The following is a 24604-nucleotide window of genomic DNA, read 5'->3' as shown; positions in this document are numbered from 1 at the left end:
TCCTTTCGAAGATCCCAAACAATTTTCATTAGAAACGCTACCGACAATAATAATCCCAAGTTTTTGATAACAATCCAGTTTCGGTTACAACCCCCCCAAAAAACAAGTCATTAGACTATTCTTTAGGAGTTATGCTCATCATACACCATGTGAGTCCAACCAAAACCTTTTACATAAATTGGTGAGAAAAAGTCGTTTTAACAAAATCCTGCTCAATATTTGGCAGTTGTTTCTTTGATTCTTTTTTGCTTTTTTTCTCTAACTGAAAGTGGACCAAACAAATCAATGGTGCTACTTCTTTCTTCTTGAAGCTATCTCGGCTGCCCAAGCTTTGCCTAACTCTGTCTGGAACTTCCCTGCAAAACAAGGTCATTTTTACATTTCCCATGTCAAAGGAGAAATAGAAGTTTTATACCGATTATCCTAACAAATAAATATATTTAAATGTCATTTTAACTCGAATTGTAATGAGATACGCTTACCTGCAGTTGATTGAAAAAACTCATCCAAGTCCTTCCCTTGCTCTGCATGGAACAAAACAGACCATGAATGCGTACATTAAAACATCACCAGGTTAAACCTTCCCAAATTAGTTTTACTCCTATAAATGACCTCACCCTAAACAACTAACAAGGACATGTCATTATACTTTTAGTAAAATTTGAAAAAAAATAAAAAAATTTGCCCTGCCTTTCTTTTGAAGCCACGAAGAAGTATAAGTGATAGGATTCTCGTTACCCCACTGAAAACACTTTAATTGAAATGAAACAGAGAATAAACCTTATTCTGAAAAAAATAAAAAAATCATTGACCCTGCTCATTAGCCTCGCACTATAAGGACCCCCACCGTTTAGGACTCTGAAAGTGACACATGTGATACTTTGTTATTGTAAGATTCAAGATGTGGACCTCATGGCATTTTATTCCACCACTGATCACTTTGATACCATTTTAATGTCCCAGACCCATAGGTCAAGAGCGTTAAGCAAAGTAACATGACTACCACAACCCTAGCCCAAAGGTACAAAGGAAAGAGTAACTATAACCCATTGGCCTTACAATTAGGGAAATTCATATTTTTACTAGACACGTGTGCATATAAAGATACAATATGTTTACCTGTTTCATATTCCAAGGCTTGAAGTATCATCTCCACCTGGATAACAATGAACTTTCAGTATAATCAACTTATCTAACAATTATTCACATTGAGAAGGAATAACATAATTCAAAACAGAGTAGCTCAAGAAGAAATACAACATTCCAACAAACCTACTCGAGAACTGATATTTTGTCACAATCATGATTCATTGAGAAATTGACAAAGTTAAACTTCAAAGTGATTTTTTTCGCTTGGTATAATATTTTTTTTGGCGTATTTGACAAACATTACAAATGTAGATTTTTTAAAATCACATAATCCAGATGGAAACAAATGCATACCACCATATACATTTGCATCCCAAACCCTCCTCCCAAGCTATATCAAAACCTTGAACAGTTTCTTTGGCGTTCTCACTATGGAGAACATCAAATTCTTAAGACTAATCCGAGAAAGTTTCCCTTATGATTCATTACATATACATTTCATACATGGGCATCAAAAGAAAGTATATGATTGTCTTACCTTATCAAAGTCCTTCACAACCTTAGCTTCAAGTGTGGAATTTTCTTCATACTCCAACCATAACTCATGCATTTCTTTAGCTGCAGGTTTAATCTTGAATAATCAGCCAATGATGCATAACTTAATAATAATATTCCAACATGATTAATAAGTTTTCACCTCACTAGGCATACATAGTCAAATAGGAAATGTACCTCTCGGCCCTTCACCAAGTAGTTTGCACATATGGTTAAGAGCTTCCTGCTCTCGTCGACTCTTCTCCAGCTTCGGAATTCCATCATCAGGAGTTATATCTCCAACTATCGCTGCTCAACCAACAAAGTCAAGAGGACAACAATTACTCGATGAGGTGCAATCACTCTTAATCAGTCAATTTATGTTTTATCCAGATAATTAAATCTCATTTATTATGTAACTTAGGTTATTAATGATGTGGTTATCTGATTTGCAACATTATTAGCTAACAATACCAATGAACTACTAAGAACTCAAAAGAATGCAGTCTTCAGAAGACCCATTTAGCATAGTTAAGGACTCAAATCTTGATTGTTAAATACAAGAACCAGACCCTACCTTCAGCAATATCATGAACAATTGCCATTTTTATACACCTGCAAGGGGGGAATGAGTCGGCATTAGAACTCAAACGATGAAAAGTATAAAAAAAATGGGATTATACAGGTGAAAGATAATGAGGGGAAACAAGAGATATACTTGTCACGATTAACACCAGGTAAATCAGATGAAATAAGGGCCATCAGTCCCATTCGGTACATATGATCAGAAATCGATTCCGGGTCCTTGACATCTCTCTTCACCCAGCCTGCCCTCTTCGTTGTCTGAACCAAGAGATCAAATGAGACGAGTTTGAAAATGATTATTCGGTTAAAAAACGTACCTTTAGGCGGGTGCAAAGAGAGAGGAAGTCTATGGCGGAAGACGGAGATGAGGAGGAAGAAGAAGCTTCAGGTGCCATACTGAAAACCCTTGTTGTGGATGAAGAAGAGAATGATTTGAATCGAATGGGAGTGGAGGAGAGAGAAGGCCCGAGCAAGGATTTGCAAAAGAGTCTGCTCATCCTCTCTATACCTTTCTAATTTATTGCTTTCTCTCTCTTCCCTTTCCTTACTGATAACTTTCTTTAACTTCTAGCCTTATTCATATATAGAAGATCCTAAGAATATACAATAACACTTATTTATAAATTTCTTACTAAAAATTAAAATAAATAATTTGATATGTTAAAATTCATAAATCGAAATTTTATGATTATTGGTAGGTGGTTTTGTAAGGAATGAGAAAAATCTTAGTTGTGTTTATTCTAGTTATTTTTTCAGTTAAATGTAGAAATTTTGTTGTGAAGAATATATGTTGTTTGATTTAAATTCATTTCAATTTAATTTTTTTTTGTTAAATTTACCATTAATAAATTTATTGTCATTATCTATTGGAATATATAATGATGCTTAATTTTTAAAGTGTCCGGATTGCCGGGTCGAGAGCTGTGGTTAATTTGGATACTTGGGTCGGATTGTGGGTTGACCCGTTTTTAAATTTAAAACGGTTAAAAATAAAATTAAAAATGCTAGAGGTATGTTTCGAACTTGCAACCTATCAAAACAAGTACAACTCTTTAACCAACTAGGCTACAAAGATTTTATATTTTAAATTCAACACCAAATTTGATAAACGCGGGACGTTTTAATATTAATATAAGTTCAACTTTTTAACTAACTAATCTATATATATATAATGATGCTTAATTTTTAAAGTGTCCGGATTGCCGGGTCGAGAGCTGTGGTTAATTTGAATACTTGGGTCGGATTGTGGGTTGACCATTTTTAAATTTAAAACGGTTAAAAATAAAATTAAAAATGCTAGAGGTATGTTTCGAATTTGCAACCTATCAAAACAAGTACAACTCTTTAACCAACTAGGCTACAAAGATTTTATATTTTAAATTCAACACCAAATTTGATAAACGCGGGTCGTTTTAATATTAATATAAGTTCAACTTTTTAATTAACTAATCTATATATATATAATGATGCTTAATTTTTAAAGTGTCCGGATTGCCGGGTCGAGAGCTGTGGTTAATTTGGATACTTGGGTCGGATTGTGGGTTGACCCGTTTTTAAATTTAAAACGGTTAAAAATAAAATTAAAAATGCTAGAGGTATGTTTCGAACTTGCAACCTATCAAAACAAATACAACTCTTTAACCAACTAGGCTACACAGATTTTATATTTTAAATTCAACACCAAATTTGATAAACGCGGGACGTTTTAATATTAATATAAGTTCAACTTTTTAACTAACTAATCTATATATATATAATGATGCTTAATTTTTAAAGTGTCCGGATTGCCGGGTCGAGAGCTGTGGTTAATTTGGATACTTGGGTCGGATTGTGGGTTGACCCGTTTTTAAATTTAAAACGGTTAAAAATAAAATTAAAAATGCTAGAGGTATGTTTCGAACTTGCAACCTATCAAAACAAATACAACTCTTTAACCAACTAGGCTACACAGATTTTATATTTTAAATTCAACACCAAATTTGATAAACGCGGGACGTTTTAATATTAATATAAGTTCAACTTTTTAACTAACTAATCTATATATATATAATGATGCTTAATTTTTAAAGTGTCCGGATTGCCGGGTCGAGAGCTGTGGTTAATTTGGATACTTGGGTCGGATTGTGGGTTGACCCGTTTTTAAATTTAAAACGGTTAAAAATAAAATTAAAAATGCTAGAAGTATGTTTCGAACTTGCAACCTAACAAAAACAAGTACAACTCTTTAACTTTATATTTTAAATTCAACACCAAATTTGATAAATGCGGGACGTTTTAATATTAATATAAGTTTAACTTTTTAACTAACTAATATATAATGATGTTGAATAAATGAATACTTGGGTCGGATTGTGGGTTGACCCACCCATAAATTTAAAACGGTTAAAAATAAAATTAAAAATGTTATCCGTAATTTTTTTTTATGTTTTTATATATTATTACTCGTGCAAAGGCACGGGCTAAATGCTAGTTATTTTAATATTAGCATCATAAACCATTTAAAAAACTCAACAAGTTTATAAAAAATAATTTCTTTATTTTCAATTAAAAATGTAAGGTACATTACTAAAATCAAATTATAATAATCATCAACTTTTTAAAGACTAATCATCAATATTATATATAATATGAATTAATTTAAAATATTTTGAGCTACTAGTTTCAATCAATAAAAATAATAATATTATATTCATTTTAAATTTCACAAAATAAATTACAATAAAATATATTTACACCATTTTTTAAAAAAATTTTAATTGAAGATTCAAAAGATGAAAAATTATTCTACTCATTTATTGCATCATAACCTTAAACAATTAAAATCTCGAATTAACTCTTAAAATTTTAGGATTTTAAAATTTCACATTAGGTTAACTAGACTTATTTTAAGTAAACTCTTAAATAGGTAAATTCTTACTATTTTAAATTTACAATAATAAGATTTTACGAGTTTATAAATAATTTCGATTTTACGATTTTATACGATTTTATGTTTTAAAAAATAAATTTATATTTAAAAATTAAAAATAAATTTATTATTTATTCAAATAAATTAATTAATATAATTAATTTTTTAAGTATAATTTTTTATAGTGTTTTATTTATTATTATTTTTAATTAATTTGATATTTAAATATATAAATTTTTAAAATTGACTAAATATATAAAATATTTAATTATATATATAAATAATAATAATATATAACTATTATTTTTTCAAATTAAACTCTTACGATTTCAAGTAAACTTTAGATTTTACGAGTTTACAACTGTCCAACAATTTTACGTAAATTCTCGATTTTAAGAGTCTTGCTCAACATATTAATTGCTTCTTGTTAATATTTTTGCTGATAAATGTTTTTTTATCATCGTGACAATAACTAAATGGAGTGGGCACTATATTATAACTTGATTCTTCATTTTCTTTATTCTTTTTTCACCGCTCAGTACCCCTATTAATTTGAATCAACCCTATTGTAGAAGTCTAGTTCTTCGACATAACTTACTAAGTAAATTTGCTTTTGAATTTCCCCTTTTAGTGATTTTATTTTATGTCTCGACTTACTACGATAAATTCTTTAATCAATATTAATTGTCATTGCATTATATTCAATAATCTCCTTCCTAGTATGACTAATTTTCTTTTGTTTTTGAACCGAGAGAATAGAAACATATGTTTTATCAATATTTGATGCAAATTCAGACACAAGAATCTAACCTCTTACAAAACCGTAGACATAAGAATCTGCCTTTTTACAAAATTTTAAGTCATTTAAACTTGTCAAGAATTGACTCATTCTTCTCTTAACATCAACTTCTTCCACTTTGTTTGAAATTTTGCAACATTTGTAAACTATAATCTTACAGTCGCATCATAGTAATGCGTTTAATGTCGTGAATTCATCTTGGAATAATAAGGTTCCACAATATATTATCTTTATTTCATTAAACTAACCTCCCTTCAAAGTTGGAAAGAAGACTGTGTATTGATTCCTTGTCATAAATTTATTGTAGTCTTAGTATGAACAAAAATTTTCTTTCACTTCTACAGTTTGCGAATTCAATATCAAAGATCTAATAAAGAAATATGCTCTATCGAAGTTGTCCGGCAAAATCTTCTAGACAAGAAATTGGCCTGTCAATAAATCCCTACTTGGATTTTGCTGTTAGTTTAATAGGAATGCCTCTATTCCAACTCATATAATTATTTCCATTAAAAAAATTTGTAACTATTAACATACCAAGATTATCATGTTCTGCATAGAGTGAATCATTTGAATGTTGCACCATTATTTATTGAGTTTTAATCGACGTTTTCATTTTGATTTTCTTTAAATTCTTCTAACTCTTGATTTCGACGTAACTTCGATTTCTTCAACTTTTCAATATTTTTTCATATTTATCTTGCTCTCACACAAACAAAATATTCAAACAAACCTCGCTATGAGATATTCTTGATAAAAGATTTATGGTTAATAAAAGAGAAGCAAGAGAATGGAATATCCAAATAGAAGATGACTCCTACTTAAAATGAGATGTAAAAGTTTCACAACAGTTCTTAGACTTCTGTTGTAGTTACAAATAAGATATCAAACTTATTATTATGTTAATTTATCAAATCACTATAAATTTAATCTTCTAAATTTAATTAAATTATAAATAAAATTATTACAACTCGATACATGAACATTCTCATATTTATCACTCGATACATGGGTACATAATTTCTAGACCTCTTCTCTTATTTTAACACCATGTCAACACCCTCTCAAACATGAACAAGTTTGTCATCGTCTAAGTGCATCTCCTTCCATTTGGATATTGGATTTAGGTGCATCATATAACATGTCTCCTCTTTGTCATCTTTTCTCAATTTGGTTCATAACTGTTCTACTTTAAACTCAATTATGACACTCCTGTATCATTAGTAGGCATTGGTTCATCAATGTTTGCTATATTCATATATTATTCTTAATCTTGTCTTTGTTAGTCAATTATTAAAATATAGTCACTTAGTCACATTTTCACATTCCACTTGTTCTATATTTATATGACACAATATGAGAAACTATATATTTTTTTTGGAGCAACTCAATGTATCTAATGTTACAGTTGTTGTTAGTGTAAAACTCAATGTGTATGTTTCTAATGTTGTTGTTAGTATGGATTTATATCTTTTGATTGAGTGGTTTTCATCAGTCTCTAATTTATAAGTTTGAATCTTTTGTTGCGGAAAATCCTTGTATCCTATTGCCAACCAATCAAAATGCTTTCGAATTTTTTGTTATTTAAATATATCTGGGTTAAAAAATAGGAATTTGAAATAAAGTCCGACCCTTTTTGTTGTAACCCAAAAATTTTCCCGCTCTGTCACTTCATCTATCAGAATCGTTTCACATCAGTCCTGATCGTTTCTAATTTCACTATTTTATTACGATTATGATTTATCTCTCTAGACGATTCACGATTCTTTTCCGGAAACCTATTTCACAAATTTTGTTGGAAACCCATTTCACGAATCTTTGCTGGAAATAAGCTCCATATCTCGCGAAAATGGTATACTTTGAACATTATTTGTACGAAACGAAAGATTTATTTTTTGTTTGAAGAACTAACAAGGTTCTATTTTTTTAATATTCAATAAAGAAACAGCAACAATAATGCTGGGATAACCTATTTTATTAATATTGTGTTATAGTATTTTAAGTTGTATAACTTTTGTAAACTTATGTTTGTAGTGTATTTAATGTGAAGCGCTCTCTTATGAAATATCTTTCACATGATTATTTTATTTAAGCATCATTTTTTCATAAATAATATAATTATATTTTTATAAATCATAATTTTAATTATTATTTTTATTTTTATTTAACAATAATAACATAATTTTCATGACTGCTGTCTTCACTTCACATTAATCTTTATTTTATTTTCATATTTAACATCGTTTTTAATTATCTAAAGTTGAGAGTAAATTTAACAATTAAATTTTAATCAAAACGATCAAAATTTAGAGAGTACTACCTCCTATATATCATTATATATATATATAATGATGCTTAATTTTTAAAGTGTCCGGATTGCCGGGTCGAGAGCTGTGGTTAATTTGAATACTTGGGTCGGATTGTGGGTTGACCATTTTTAAATTTAAAACGGTTAAAAATAAAATTAAAAATGCTAGAGGTATGTTTCGAATTTGCAACCTATCAAAACAAGTACAACTCTTTAACCAACTAGGCTACAAAGATTTTATATTTTAAATTCAACACCAAATTTGATAAACGCGGGTCGTTTTAATATTAATATAAGTTCAACTTTTTAATTAACTAATCTATATATATATAATGATGCTTAATTTTTAAAGTGTCCGGATTGCCGGGTCGAGAGCTGTGGTTAATTTGGATACTTGGGTCGGATTGTGGGTTGACCCGTTTTTAAATTTAAAACGGTTAAAAATAAAATTAAAAATGCTAGAGGTATGTTTCGAACTTGCAACCTATCAAAACAAATACAACTCTTTAACCAACTAGGCTACACAGATTTTATATTTTAAATTCAACACCAAATTTGATAAACGCGGGACGTTTTAATATTAATATAAGTTCAACTTTTTAACTGACTAATCTATATATATATAATGATGCTTAATTTTTAAAGTGTCCGGATTGCCGGGTCGAGAGCTGTGGTTAATTTGGATACTTGGGTCGGATTGTGGGTTGACCCGTTTTTAAATTTAAAACGGTTAAAAATAAAATTAAAAATGCTAGAGGTATGTTTCGAACTTGCAACCTATCAAAACAAATACAACTCTTTAACCAACTAGGCTACACAGATTTTATATTTTAAATTCAACACCAAATTTGATAAACGCGGGACGTTTTAATATTAATATAAGTTCAACTTTTTAACTAACTAATCTATATATATATAATGATGCTTAATTTTTAAAGTGTCCGGATTGCCGGGTCGAGAGCTGTGGTTAATTTGGATACTTGGGTCGGATTGTGGGTTGACCCGTTTTTAAATTTAAAACGGTTAAAAATAAAATTAAAAATGCTAGAAGTATGTTTCGAACTTGCAACCTAACAAAAACAAGTACAACTCTTTAACTTTATATTTTAAATTCAACACCAAATTTGATAAATGCGGGACGTTTTAATATTAATATAAGTTTAACTTTTTAACTAACTAATATATAATGATGTTGAATAAATGAATACTTGGGTCGGATTGTGGGTTGACCCACCCATAAATTTAAAACGGTTAAAAATAAAATTAAAAATGTTATCCGTAATTTTTTTTATGTTTTTATATATTATTACTCGTGCAAAGGCACGGGCTAAATGCTAGTTATTTTAATATTAGCATCATAAACCATTTAAAAAACTCAACAAGTTTATAAAAAATAATTTCTTTATTTTCAATTAAAAATGTAAGGTACATTACTAAAATCAAATTATAATAATCATCAACTTTTTAAAGACTAATCATCAATATTATATATAATATGAATTAATTTAAAATATTTTGAGCTACTAGTTTCAATCAATAAAAATAATAATATTATATTCATTTTAAATTTCACAAAATAAATTACAATAAAATATATTTACACCATTTTTTAAAAAAATTTTAATTGAAGATTCAAAAGATGAAAAATTATTCTACTCATTTATTGCATCATAACCTTAAACAATTAAAATCTCGAATTAACTCTTAAAATTTTAGGATTTTAAAATTTCACATTAGGTTAACTAGACTTATTTTAAGTAAACTTTTAAATATGTAAATTCTTACTATCTAAAATTTACAATAATAAGATTTTACGAGTTTATAAATAATTCCGATTTTAGGATTTCATACGATTTTAGAAAAACAAATTTATATTTAAAAATTAAAATTATTATTTATTCCAATAAATTAATTAATATAATTAATTTTGTATGTATAATTTTTTATAGTGTTTTATTTATTATTATTTTTAATTAATTTGATATTTAAATATATAAATTTTTAAAATTGACTAAATATATAAAATATTTAATTATATATATAAATAATAATAATATATAACTATTATTTTTTCAAATTAAACTCTTACGATTTCAAGTAAACTTTAGATTTTACGAGTTTACAACTGTCCAACAATTTTACGTAAATTCTCGATTTTAAGAGTCTTGCTCAACATATTAATTGCTTCTTGTTAATATTTTTGCTGATAAATGTTTTTTTTATCATCGTGACAATAACTAAATGGAGTGGGCACTATATTATAACTTGATTCTTCATTTTCTTTATTCTTTTTTCACCGCTCAGTACCCCTATTAATTTGAATCAACCCTATTGTAGAAGTCTAGTTCTTCGACATAACTTACTAAGTAAATTTGCTTTTGAATTTCCCCTTTTAGTGATTTTATTTTATGTCTCGACTTACTACGATAAATTCTTTAATCAATATTAATTGTCATTGCATTATATTCAATAATCTCCTTCCTAGTATGACTAATTTTCTTTTGTTTTTGAACCGAGAGAATAGAAACATATGTTTTATCAATATTTGATGCAAATTCAGACACAAGAATCTAACCTCTTACAAAACCGTAGACATAAGAATCTGCCTTTTTACAAAATTTTAAGTCATTTAAACTTGTCAAGAATTGACTCATTCTTCTCTTAACATCAACTTCTTCCACTTTGTTTGAAATTTTGCAACATTTGTAAACTATAATCTTACAGTCGCATCATAGTAATGCGTTTAATGTCGTGAATTCATCTTGGAATAATAAGGTTCCACAATATATTATCTTTATTTCATTAAACTAACCTCCCTTCAAAGTTGGAAAGAAGACTGTGTATTGATTCCTTGTCATAAATTTATTGTAGTCTTAGTATGAACAAAAATTTTCTTTCACTTCTACAGTTTGCGAATTCAATATCAAAGATCTAATAAAGAAATATGCTCTATCGAAGTTGTCCGGCAAAATCTTCTAGACAAGAAATTGGCCTGTCAATAAATCCCTACTTGGATTTTGCTGTTAGTTTAATAGGAATGCCTCTATTCCAACTCATATAATTATTTCCATTAAAAAAATTTGTAACTATTAACATACCAAGATTATCATGTTCTGCATAGAGTGAATCATTTGAATGTTGCACCATTATTTATTGAGTTTTAATCGACGTTTTCATTTTGATTTTCTTTAAATTCTTCTAACTCTTGATTTCGACGTAACTTCGATTTCTTCAACTTTTCAATATTTTTTCATATTTATCTTGCTCTCACACAAACAAAATATTCAAACAAACCTCGCTATGAGATATTCTTGATAAAAGATTTATGGTTAATAAAAGAGAAGCAAGAGAATGGAATATCCAAATAGAAGATGACTCCTACTTAAAATGAGATGTAAAAGTTTCACAACAGTTCTTAGACTTCTGTTGTAGTTACAAATAAGATATCAAACTTATTATTATGTTAATTTATCAAATCACTATAAATTTAATCTTCTAAATTTAATTAAATTATAAATAAAATTATTACAACTCGATACATGAACATTCTCATATTTATCACTCGATACATGGGTACATAATTTCTAGACCTCTTCTCTTATTTTAACACCATGTCAACACCCTCTCAAACATGAACAAGTTTGTCATCGTCTAAGTGCATCTCCTTCCATTTGGATATTGGATTTAGGTGCATCATATAACATGTCTCCTCTTTGTCATCTTTTCTCAATTTGGTTCATAACTGTTCTACTTTAAACTCAATTATGACACTCCTGTATCATTAGTAGGCATTGGTTCATCAATGTTTGCTATATTCATATATTATTCTTAATCTTGTCTTTGTTAGTCAATTATTAAAATATAGTCACTTAGTCACATTTTCACATTCCACTTGTTCTATATTTATATGACACAATATGAGAAACTATATATTTTTTTTGGAGCAACTCAATGTATCTAATGTTACAGTTGTTGTTAGTGTAAAACTCAATGTGTATGTTTCTAATGTTGTTGTTAGTATGGATTTATATCTTTTGATTGAGTGGTTTTCATCAGTCTCTAATTTATAAGTTTGAATCTTTTGTTGCGGAAAATCCTTGTATCCTATTGCCAACCAATCAAAATGCTTTCGAATTTTTTGTTATTTAAATATATCTGGGTTAAAAAATAGGAATTTGAAATAAAGTCCGACCCTTTTTGTTGTAACCCAAAAATTTTCCCGCTCTGTCACTTCATCTATCAGAATCGTTTCACATCAGTCCTGATCGTTTCTAATTTCACTATTTTATTACGATTATGATTTATCTCTCTAGACGATTCACGATTCTTTTCCGGAAACCTATTTCACAAATTTTGTTGGAAACCCATTTCACGAATCTTTGCTGGAAATAAGCTCCATATCTCGCGAAAATGGTATACTTTGAACATTATTTGTACGAAACGAAAGATTTATTTTTTGTTTGAAGAACTAACAAGGTTCTATTTTTTTAATATTCAATAAAGAAACAGCAACAATAATGCTGGGATAACCTATTTTATTAATATTGTGTTATAGTATTTTAAGTTGTATAACTTTTGTAAACTTATGTTTGTAGTGTATTTAATGTGAAGCGCTCTCTTATGAAATATCTTTCACATGATTATTTTATTTAAGCATCATTTTTTCATAAATAATATAATTATATTTTTATAAATCATAATTTTAATTATTATTTTTATTTTTATTTAACAATAATAACATAATTTTCATGACTGCTGTCTTCACTTCACATTAATCTTTATTTTATTTTCATATTTAACATCGTTTTTAATTATCTAAAGTTGAGAGTAAATTTAACAATTAAATTTTAATCAAAACGATCAAAATTTAGAGAGTACTACCTCCTATATATCATTATATATATATATAATGATGCTTAATTTTTAAAGTGTCCGGATTGCCGGGTCGAGAGCTGTGGTTAATTTGAATACTTGGGTCGGATTGTGGGTTGACCATTTTTAAATTTAAAACGGTTAAAAATAAAATTAAAAATGCTAGAGGTATGTTTCGAATTTGCAACCTATCAAAACAAGTACAACTCTTTAACCAACTAGGCTACAAAGATTTTATATTTTAAATTCAACACCAAATTTGATAAACGCGGGTCGTTTTAATATTAATATAAGTTCAACTTTTTAATTAACTAATCTATATATATATAATGATGCTTAATTTTTAAAGTGTCCGGATTGCCGGGTCGAGAGCTGTGGTTAATTTGGATACTTGGGTCGGATTGTGGGTTGACCCGTTTTTAAATTTAAAACGGTTAAAAATAAAATTAAAAATGCTAGAGGTATGTTTCGAACTTGCAACCTATCAAAACAAATACAACTCTTTAACCAACTAGGCTACACAGATTTTATATTTTAAATTCAACACCAAATTTGATAAACGCGGGACGTTTTAATATTAATATAAGTTCAACTTTTTAACTAACTAATCTATATATATATAATGATGCTTAATTTTTAAAGTGTCCGGATTGCCGGGTCGAGAGCTGTGGTTAATTTGGATACTTGGGTCGGATTGTGGGTTGACCCGTTTTTAAATTTAAAACGGTTAAAAATAAAATTAAAAATGCTAGAGGTATGTTTCGAACTTGCAACCTATCAAAACAAATACAACTCTTTAACCAACTAGGCTACACAGATTTTATATTTTAAATTCAACACCAAATTTGATAAACGCGGGACGTTTTAATATTAATATAAGTTCAACTTTTTAACTAACTAATCTATATATATATAATGATGCTTAATTTTTAAAGTGTCCGGATTGCCGGGTCGAGAGCTGTGGTTAATTTGGATACTTGGGTCGGATTGTGGGTTGACCCGTTTTTAAATTTAAAACGGTTAAAAATAAAATTAAAAATGCTAGAAGTATGTTTCGAACTTGCAACCTAACAAAAACAAGTACAACTCTTTAACTTTATATTTTAAATTCAACACCAAATTTGATAAATGCGGGACGTTTTAATATTAATATAAGTTTAACTTTTTAACTAACTAATATATAATGATGTTGAATAAATGAATACTTGGGTCGGATTGTGGGTTGACCCACCCATAAATTTAAAACGGTTAAAAATAAAATTAAAAATGTTATCCGTAATTTTTTTTTATGTTTTTATATATTATTACTCGTGCAAAGGCACGGGCTAAATGCTAGTTATTTTAATATTAGCATCATAAACCATTTAAAAAACTCAACAAGTTTATAAAAAATAATTTCTTTATTTTCAATTAAAAATGTAAGGTACATTACTAAAATCAAATTATAATAATCATCAACTTTTTAAAGACTAATCATCAATATTATATATAATATGAATTAATTTAAAATATTTTGAGCTACTAGTTTCAATCAATAAAAATAATAATATTATATTCATTTTAAATTTCACAAAATAAATTACAATAAAATATATTTACACCATTTTTTAAAAAAATTTTAATTGAAGATTCAAAAGATGAAAAATTATTCTACTCATTTATTGCATCATAACCTTAAACAATTAAAATCTCGAATTAACTCTTAAAATTTTAGGATTTTAAAATTTCACATTAGGTTAACTAGACTTATTTTAAGTAAACTCTTAAATAGGTAAATTCTTACTATTTTAAATTTACAATAATAAGATTTTACGAGTTTATAAATAATTTCGATTTTACGATTTTATACGATTTTATGTTTTAAAAAATAAATTTATATTTAAAAATTAAAAATAAATTTATTATTTATTCAAATAAATTAATTAATATAATTAATTTTTTAAGTATAATTTTTTATAGTGTTTTATTTATTATTATTTTTAATTAATTTGATATTTAAATATATAAATTTTTAAAATTGACTAAATATATAAAATATTTAATTATATATATAAATAATAATAATATATAACTATTATTTTTTCAAATTAAACTCTTACGATTTCAAGTAAACTTTAGATTTTACGAGTTTACAACTGTCCAACAATTTTACGTAAATTCTCGATTTTAAGAGTCTTGCTCAACATATTAATTGCTTCTTGTTAATATTTTTGCTGATAAATGTTTTTTTTATCATCGTGACAATAACTAAATGGAGTGGGCACTATATTATAACTTGATTCTTCATTTTCTTTATTCTTTTTTCACCGCTCAGTACCCCTATTAATTTGAATCAACCCTATTGTAGAAGTCTAGTTCTTCGACATAACTTACTAAGTAAATTTGCTTTTGAATTTCCCCTTTTAGTGATTTTATTTATGTCTCGACTTACTACGATAAATTCTTTAATCAATATTAATTGTCATTGCATTATATTCAATAATCTCCTTCCTAGTATGACTAATTTTCTTTTGTTTTTGAACCGAGAGAATAGAAACATATGTTTTATCAATATTTGATGCAAATTCAGACACAAGAATCTAACCTCTTACAAAACCGTAGACATAAGAATCTGCCTTTTTACAAAATTTTAAGTCATTTAAACTTGTCAAGAATTGACTCATTCTTCTCTTAACATCAACTTCTTCCACTTTGTTTGAAATTTTGCAACATTTGTAAACTATAATCTTACAGTCGCATCATAGTAATGCGTTTAATGTCGTGAATTCATCTTGGAATAATAAGGTTCCACAATATATTATCTTTATTTCATTAAACTAACCTCCCTTCAAAGTTGGAAAGAAGACTGTGTATTGATTCCTTGTCATAAATTTATTGTAGTCTTAGTATGAACAAAAATTTTCTTTCACTTCTACAGTTTGCGAATTCAATATCAAAGATCTAATAAAGAAATATGCTCTATCGAAGTTGTCCGGCAAAATCTTCTAGACAAGAAATTGGCCTGTCAATAAATCCCTACTTGGATTTTGCTGTTAGTTTAATAGGAATGCCTCTATTCCAACTCATATAATTATTTCCATTAAAAAAATTTGTAACTATTAACATACCAAGATTATCATGTTCTGCATAGAGTGAATCATTTGAATGTTGCACCATTATTTATTGAGTTTTAATCGACGTTTTCATTTTGATTTTCTTTAAATTCTTCTAACTCTTGATTTCGACGTAACTTCGATTTCTTCAACTTTTCAATATTTTTTCATATTTATCTTGCTCTCACACAAACAAAATATTCAAACAAACCTCGCTATGAGATATTCTTGATAAAAGATTTATGGTTAATAAAAGAGAAGCAAGAGAATGGAATATCCAAATAGAAGATGACTCCTACTTAAAATGAGATGTAAAAGTTTCACAACAGTTCTTAGACTTCTGTTGTAGTTACAAATAAGATATCAAACTTATTATTATGTTAATTTATCAAATCACTATAAATTTAATCTTCTAAATTTAATTAAATTATAAATAAAATTATTACAACTCGATACATGAACATTCTCATATTTATCACTCGATACATGGGTACATAATTTCTAGACCTCTTCTCTTATTTTAACACCATGTCAACACCCTCTCAAACATGAACAAGTTTGTCATCGTCTAAGTGCATCTCCTTCCATTTGGATATTGGATTTAGGTGCATCATATAACATGTCTCCTCTTTGTCATCTTTTCTCAATTTGGTTCATAACTGTTCTACTTTAAACTCAATTATGACACTCTTGTATCATTAGTAGGCATTGGTTCATCAATGTTTGCTATATTCATATATTATTCTTAATCTTGTCTTTGTTAGTCAATTATTAAAATATAGTCACTTAGTCACATTTTCACATTCCACTTGTTCTATATTTATATGACACAATATGAGAAACTATATATTTTTTTTGGAGCAACTCAATGTATCTAATGTTACAGTTGTTGTTAGTGTAAAACTCAATGTGTATGTTTCTAATGTTGTTGTTAGTATGGATTTATATCTTTTGATTGAGTGGTTTTCATCAGTCTCTAATTTATAAGTTTGAATCTTTTGTTGCGGAAAATCCTTGTATCCTATTGCCAACCAATCAAAATGCTTTCGAATTTTTTGTTATTTAAATATATCTGGGTTAAAAAATAGGAATTTGAAATAAAGTCCGACCCTTTTTGTTGTAACCCAAAAATTTTCCCGCTCTGTCACTTCATCTATCAGAATCGTTTCACATCAGTCCTGATCGTTTCTAATTTCACTATTTTATTACGATTATGATTTATCTCTCTAGACGATTCACGATTCTTTTCCGGAAACCTATTTCACAAATTTTGTTGGAAACCCATTTCACGAATCTTTGCTGGAAATAAGCTCCATATCTCGCGAAAATGGTATACTTTGAACATTATTTGTACGAAACGAAAGATTTATTTTTTGTTTGAAGAACTAACAAGGTTCTATTTTTTTAATATTCAATAAAGAAACAGCAACAATAATGCTGGGATAACCTATTTTATTAATATTGTGTTATAGTATTTTAAGTTGTATAACTTTTGTAAACTTATGTTTGTAGTGTATTTAATGTGAAGCGCTCTCTTATGAAATATCTTTCACATGATTATTTTATTTAAGCATCATTTTTTCATAAATAATATAATTATATTTTTATAAATCATAATTTTAATTATTATTTTTATTTTTATTTAACAATAATAACATAATTTTCATGACTGCTGTCTTCACTTCACATTAATCTTTATTTTATTTTCATATTTAACATCGTTTTTAATTATCTAAAGTTGAGAGTAAATTTAACAATTAAATTTTAATCAAAACGATCAAAATTTAGAGAGTACTACCTCCTATATATTACAGAGGTAAGAATTAAGAAGATGTTTATGAATTATATTTAACGTACACTAAAAAAATATATTTGATATAAGAGTAATGATAGGGAGAACGAAATTTTTGTAGCAAAGGGTAGCGAATGAATGACGTGGAAGGTGATTAGACTTGCTGACTACACTAGTAGAAGTGTCATAATCACCGAGGAAGAAAAGCGAGAGCCATCAAAAGCTCTCGGAAATAAAGAACTCACCGAGAGCATTGATTCGCTCTCGCTGACATTTAAATAAGTCACCGAGGGCTTTACATAGTTCTCGTTGATAACTGTTATTTCCGAAAATTTTTGATTTCTGCTCTCGGTGAGGTTTTAGTGAAATTTTTTTCCGAGAGAACCTGAAACACCCTCGTAGATATATTTAATTTAACCTAAATCGATTCTATCTTTCTTCTTTCTGCTCATCTCACTTTTGGCACTGATCCGACGTCCGCGAACCGCACGCCTGATTCCTTTTCCGTCCAGATTCCGTCGTCGTCGCCGTCCCTATTCCGCGAACCGAGCGCCTGTATTGAATGGACTTGTTCCATCGCGCGCCTATTTCGCGCGCCTCTTTCCGTCTAGATTGTTTCTCCCATTCTTATCGTCAAACGCTGAACCTCGCCACAACAGTTGTTGTCGTTGATTCTCCCATTGTTATCGACAAACGCGCTTATAACAGTTGCTGCCGTTGATTCCCCAGATCTTGCTGAAAAGATTAATTCTCCCCTTCTTCTTATCGATTGAACACTTAAATTGGGATCTATTGTTAAGCTTGAGTGCTTATTTACAACTTAAAGGTTAGTTGAATATAGAGGACCGTCTATGTTGTTTTTATGTGAATTTGGTACGTAGCTGTCAATCTAGAAACAATCACTATACTTTGTATTGTTAGAAATTTTGTAGCTGTAATTTGGTAGCTATAATTTGCTTGTTTACAATTCCATCCATTAGTAGCTGATCACCAGACATAGGCTTTGGATTTGAGGTTGAATTTTCAAAACAATTTAATTGAAAAACTTTGAGATAATTAATCTATATAATTATTTTAGAATGAAATTGGAAAGGTAATGGTTGGGAAGAGAACGGCTATATATGTCTATCTGAACATTATACAATGTAATATGTAACCAACCAGTAATAATTATATAATAATAATAGGAAATATAAATTATTAAAGATGGATGGATCTTATTATCAGTTTGACTTGGCAGGGTAAGATCCAATAATTATGGGAAATAATGTATTTCAATAATATTGTGTTTATAGTATTTCAAGTTGTCAAAGATGACTATTGTAAACTGGTTTTAGTGTATTTAATGTGAAGCACTCTCTTATCTCATTCACAATTATTGTACAATTTTTTTTATTTAATTATTATTTTTTTATAAATAATAAAATTATATTTTTATAAATATTAATATTAATTATTATTTTTATTTAACAATAATAACATAATCTTTGTTATATTTTCATGTTCACATTAATTTTATTTTATTTTCATGTTTAACATCGTTTTTAATGATCTAAAAGTGAGAGTAAATTTAACAATTAAATTTTGATCAAAACGACTAGATCGAATTGGAGAGTACTACCTCCTATTAAGAAGATGCTTATGAATTCTATTTAACTACACTAAAAAGATGTATTTGATATAAGAGCAAAGTATTTGTAACAAAGAGATAGCGAATGAATGAAGTGAAATTAAAGTGATTAGACTTACTGACTAGTTAAGTATAATATTTATTTTTTTCCTTTATCTTAATTAATAATTTATCTCATTTTTTAATATTTATATTTTCTCTATCTTAAATAGAATGCATTTAATTTTTATTTTTTCAATTTTCATTATTAAAATACATTTAATAATTTATCTCTTTAATTTTTTATTATTATAAATATATTTTTTTTAATTAGTGTACATACCACAATAAACACATTTTAATTATTTCACTCATCTATTAATTTAATTAAATTTATATTAAGTTAATAGAAAAATAAAATTATTAATTATTTTACGGAATATATCTTTTAAACTCTTCAATGTTGTTTCTCTCACTTTTCTCTCCTTAAAAATTTTTTTCTTTTCAGGTTAGTTCATTTTCTAATCAATTACAGAAGTTCAATCAACAACATTCAACTATAACACCATATTAGTTATTCTCTCTTAGTGGTTTTTTATTTATTTATGTTGAATATTAGTAATTGGTGATTTGAGTTGTATCTATCTATCTTGAATATTAATAGTTATGATTTGAGTTGAATCATATTAGTAATTAAGAATTTGTCTATTAAGTGGTCCAATTTAAAATGAATTGAAAGATAATAATATGCCTCGAGACTTCATCGAGTTGAAATGAGATTAAGCTATCTTAAAATGACAATAAGATCAGATAAATAAGTTGTTGTTGTTTGATTTTATACAAGTAAATGTCATTATATACATTTTTACTATGTTTTTTTTAAATTTTATTTCACTTACTAGTTGATTAGATTGTATAATTTATTTATATAAAATAATAAATTAATTCAAATAAATATTTTTAATCAAATATAATACAATTAACTATTATTTATTTTAATTTGAGTCATTTTTAATATGGAAAATAAATTTTAATTTTTTTAATAAATAAAAGAATAAATTATTTAGATAGAGAAATAATTAAAATGTGTTTATTGTGGTATGTACAATAATTTTAAAAAATAATATTTATAATAATAAAAAATTAAATAAATAAATTATTAAATTTTTTTAATAATAATAATTAAAATATATATACATATTAAATGTGTCATATTCAAGGAGAAAATGTAAATATTAAGAAAATAGAGGAATTATTAATAAAGATAAAAAAAATAAAAATTTTATACTTAGTCAACAAATTTAATTAGTGTTTCCACGTCATTTCTATGTCATTTCTATCCCCTCTTCCCTATCATCATTATGTGATATAAAACACTGTTTCAAACAACAATGATAAATCATGTTTAATAATAATACTTGTATTACTCACCTATTTAAATATATTAACTATTAAAAATTTATATATCTTTTTTTCTCTTCCTTTTCTACTAATTCATATTTTTGTAATTTTGTTTTAATCCTAATCAGTTTATAATATCTTCCTATTTTTAATCTAAAATTATTTAAATTTAAATATATTTGTGTTTTAAATATTATTTTAATCAATATTATAAATATATTTGAAAAATAAATGAGTTGACACATGATTTAATCAAATTAAATTATATATATATTTGAAATTAAAAAAATTATATAAATAATAAATATTTCCTTTTAATCATATAATTTCTCATATATTAACATAATACGTTTTACTAATGATTAAATTTTGTAAATTCTAAATTAATAAATATTTTAAAATTATATAAATTATATATATGTATATATATTAATAATTATATATATATAATTTTAAATTATTTATATAATTGAAAAATTGAATAATAAGAAAATAGTGAAAATTAATTAATAAAAATACAATTACAAACTAAGAATAAGAGACTATAAAATAAGTTTAATTAATAATTAATGTGTCAATTATTTTTTATTTTATTTAAATTATAATGAGTTGTTATTTGAATAAAAAGAATAAGTTGTTAATAATTTATTAAATATTTTATAATATTAAATAAAATTTAAATAATTGTATACATATAATTTTTGTATTTATATTAAAAATAAAAATATATTATAAACTCATTTAATAAAATATAAATGAGAGCAGAGAAAAGAGAAAAAATATTAGAGAAAAAATTAATACAATAAATAACAATAATTGTGATAAGCTAAATATGTTAATTCTTAATAATAATACAAAATTTTCTTAATATATTTAAATAAATCAGTAATAAAAATTGATTTATTCAATCAAAAATACATTCAATATAATAAAAATAAAATTAGAGAGATGATTGGAAAAGTGCAAACATTAAATTTGGTTAGTAAACAACTCAATTGTTAAATAAGTAATTTAACATGTTTGGAAATTAAAAGAATCTGTCCATAGAAAATATAAGAAAAAATAAAATAAAAATCTCCTTGAAAAACAAACAACCCCAAAAAAAAAAACTAACTAAAAAAGAAAATAAAAAACTCAATTTAAAAGTTTTCCATGATTATAGCCGTAATACGAAAGATACCACCTAACAAACTTCTTCAAACCCGTTTGCAAATCCGTAGTCGGTTTATACCCGATTTCCCTCCGGGCCAAACTAATATTCGCATGTGTAAACGGTACATCCCCATTACCCGGCATATCCACAATATTCTTCTTTGCCTTTACCTTCAAATACTTCTCCAATATACTCACCAACGTCGGAACCGTCACCGGTGAAGTATTCCCCAAATTATATATCCTATATGGAGCCACACCCTTCTTCTTCCCACCCGACCCGGTACTCTTACCCGCAGTATCCAACGACCCTAAACAACCCTTCACAATATCATCAATATAAGTAAAATCCCGGGCCAAATCAGCCCGATTCTTACCCCTGTAAACCGTTATCGGTTTCCCTTGTAGAATATTCCTTGTAAACGAGAAGTAAGCCATATCGGGTCTACCCCACGGGCCATAAACCGTGAAGAACCGGAGACCCGTTATAGAAAGTCCGTATATATGATTATACGTATGCGTTATTTCCTCACCCGCTTTCTTTGTTGCAGCGTAAAGTGAAGCGGGTTGGTCGGTTTGATCCGATTCGGAAAAGGGAACATTCTCGTTTAACCCGTAAACAGAACTTGACGAAGCCCATACGATTGCGGGTTGCGGTTCGGCCGTTTTACATGCCTCGAGAAGCGTGACTAGACCCGCGATATTACTATGAACATACGAATGAGGATTCTCCATGGCGTAACGAACGCCGGCTTGAGCGGCTAAATGCATAACATGTGTAAACGCAACGGTATCAAACAATTTGGATAATAAACGACTATCGTTAATATCACCTTCAATAACGAATACATTATATGTATTCAATAAAGATTTACGTGCTTTCTTAAGAGAAGGATCGTAATAATTATTGAAATTATCTAATCCAACAACACCATCGCCGCGTTTCTTAAGTGCAATTGATACATGGGTACCTACGAATCCACCGGCGCCGGTAACTAAAACCGAGAAACCGCCGGAGCGAGTATTGGCAGCGGAATTACGCACCTGTTTTTCCCATTGAATACCACCCCATGAGGCGTTGAAATAACGGCTGCCGGAATCTACGAAGCTTTGGAAACTTAGATAGGATGCGGTTAAGGCGATTAAGAAGAGAGCCCAGAGAAACATTGTGCTTGTGGAAGCGAAACAACGGTGGAATTGACGGTTGATTGCATGGCTACGGTCGACCTTGAATTTGCCGGTGGTTGTGTATGGGTATAATTCGTCATCTGCAGACGGCATGTTTATTGTTTTTGAATTGTTGTAAATTGGTTTAGAAATCATATGAAATGTAGATTAATAATTAAGGAGATATGGATAAATGGAAAACGGAAATTAAGGGATAATGGAGAAAAAGAGAAAGAAAATATAAGGAAAATGGGGATTTGTTTCTTTGGAGAGAAATTGTGAAGCTGCTAATAGAGATTGAGGAAGATAAAGTTAGTGGTCTCCCATTAATATACAAGAAGAGGAGAGAGAAAGATAAAAAAAACATTCATTGGTGGGAGAAAATTATTAGGTTAAATAATCAAAAAATTCAAATATACACGTTTTTAATTATATTATTTTTATATAATTTATAAAATAAATTGTTTAAAATATTACAAATTTATTAAAAGAAAATTAAACTAATAAGAGATTATTACTTGATTGAAATTAAAAACTATATTCTTTTTATATAACTAGCTAGATTAATAAAAATATTGCAAGTTCAAAAATATTCTAATCAAATAAGATTTTTTCATTTATTTAAATAATTTAGGGTAATTTAAAATGAATAGGAGAATGAGTAAAATAATATTTAATTAAGTTAAATAAATTCAAACAATAAGACCTGATAATTCTATAAGACATTATTATATGTAACGAGATTAAAATATTGATATGATTTAAAAAAAAAATCATCTGCAATAATTAAGGTTTTTCACAAGTTTTATGGCTAACTATTTGGTATGGGATATTCAACAATATATATATATATATATATATATATATATATATATATATATATATATATATATATATATATATATATATATATATATATATATATATATATATATATATATATATATTAAAAGGCTTGGAAATATAATATTAAAATTTTGTATTTTAAATAATAATTAATTTTATAAAACACATTAATTGTATATATTAGTTGTTTCAATTGTTATAATATTATATTTTAAATAATTATTAATTTTATAAAAAAGTATTGGATGATTAATTCAATAACTTTTACCATTCTAGTTGGAGGAATCTTGTTAGCAACAATTTTAATAATTTTAGATATTAGTGTTGCATAGACCTCCACTGATATTAAATATATATATAAAGATTTTTTCAATTTGTTTATATGACATGGACAATATGATATGATGTAACACAAAGTTGAGAAAAAATAATAACTACAATAATTGAATAATT

The 24604-nt window shown here is 27.1% G+C and overlaps 2 protein-coding genes across 2 annotated transcripts; both read right to left on the bottom strand.

Annotated features, from left to right (window-relative positions):
• Positions 1 to 38: 38 nt before the first annotated feature.
• LOC124934302 (5'-deoxynucleotidase HDDC2) lies at positions 39 to 2770 on the bottom strand. Its single transcript, XM_047474813.1, has 8 exons — positions 2526 to 2770; positions 2342 to 2466; positions 2201 to 2238; positions 1822 to 1932; positions 1628 to 1707; positions 1120 to 1156; positions 483 to 524; positions 39 to 356 (listed from the first exon to the last, which is right to left on the bottom strand). Exons 1-8 carry the CDS (start codon positions 2703 to 2705, stop codon positions 292 to 294), a joined length of 678 nt encoding a protein of 225 aa, XP_047330769.1. The 5' UTR covers positions 2706 to 2770; the 3' UTR covers positions 39 to 291.
• A 19289-nt stretch (positions 2771 to 22059) lies between these two features.
• Positions 22060 to 23606, bottom strand: LOC124936460 (UDP-glucuronate 4-epimerase 1-like). Its single transcript, XM_047476961.1, has one exon. The coding sequence runs from the start codon at positions 23459 to 23461 to the stop codon at positions 22121 to 22123; it is 1341 nt and encodes a 446-aa protein (XP_047332917.1). The 5' UTR covers positions 23462 to 23606; the 3' UTR covers positions 22060 to 22120.
• Positions 23607 to 24604: the final 998 nt, after the last annotated feature.

The sequence above is a fragment of the Impatiens glandulifera genome, chromosome 4, assembly GCF_907164915.1.
Source record: "Impatiens glandulifera chromosome 4, dImpGla2.1, whole genome shotgun sequence".
Lineage (NCBI taxonomy): Eukaryota > Viridiplantae > Streptophyta > Magnoliopsida > Ericales > Balsaminaceae > Impatiens > Impatiens glandulifera.
This window is presented reverse-complemented; position numbering and strand designations above follow the sequence as displayed.

Excerpts from the sequence above, each read along its gene's own strand:
- LOC124936460 (XM_047476961.1), bottom strand. The coding sequence starts at position 23,461 with ATGATTTCTAAACCAATTTACAACAATTCAAAAACAATAAACATGCCG.
- LOC124934302 (XM_047474813.1), bottom strand. The coding sequence starts at position 2,705 with ATGAGCAGACTCTTTTGCAAATCCTTGCTCGGGCCTTCTCTCTCCTCC. Across the intron at positions 1,933-2,200 it reads TGTTCATGATATTGCTGAAG|CGATAGTTGGAGATATAACT; the intron begins GTAGGGTCTGGT and ends TTGGTTGAGCAG. Across the intron at positions 357-482 it reads GTTTTTTCAATCAACTGCAG|GGAAGTTCCAGACAGAGTTA; the intron begins GTAAGCGTATCT and ends CTTGTTTTGCAG.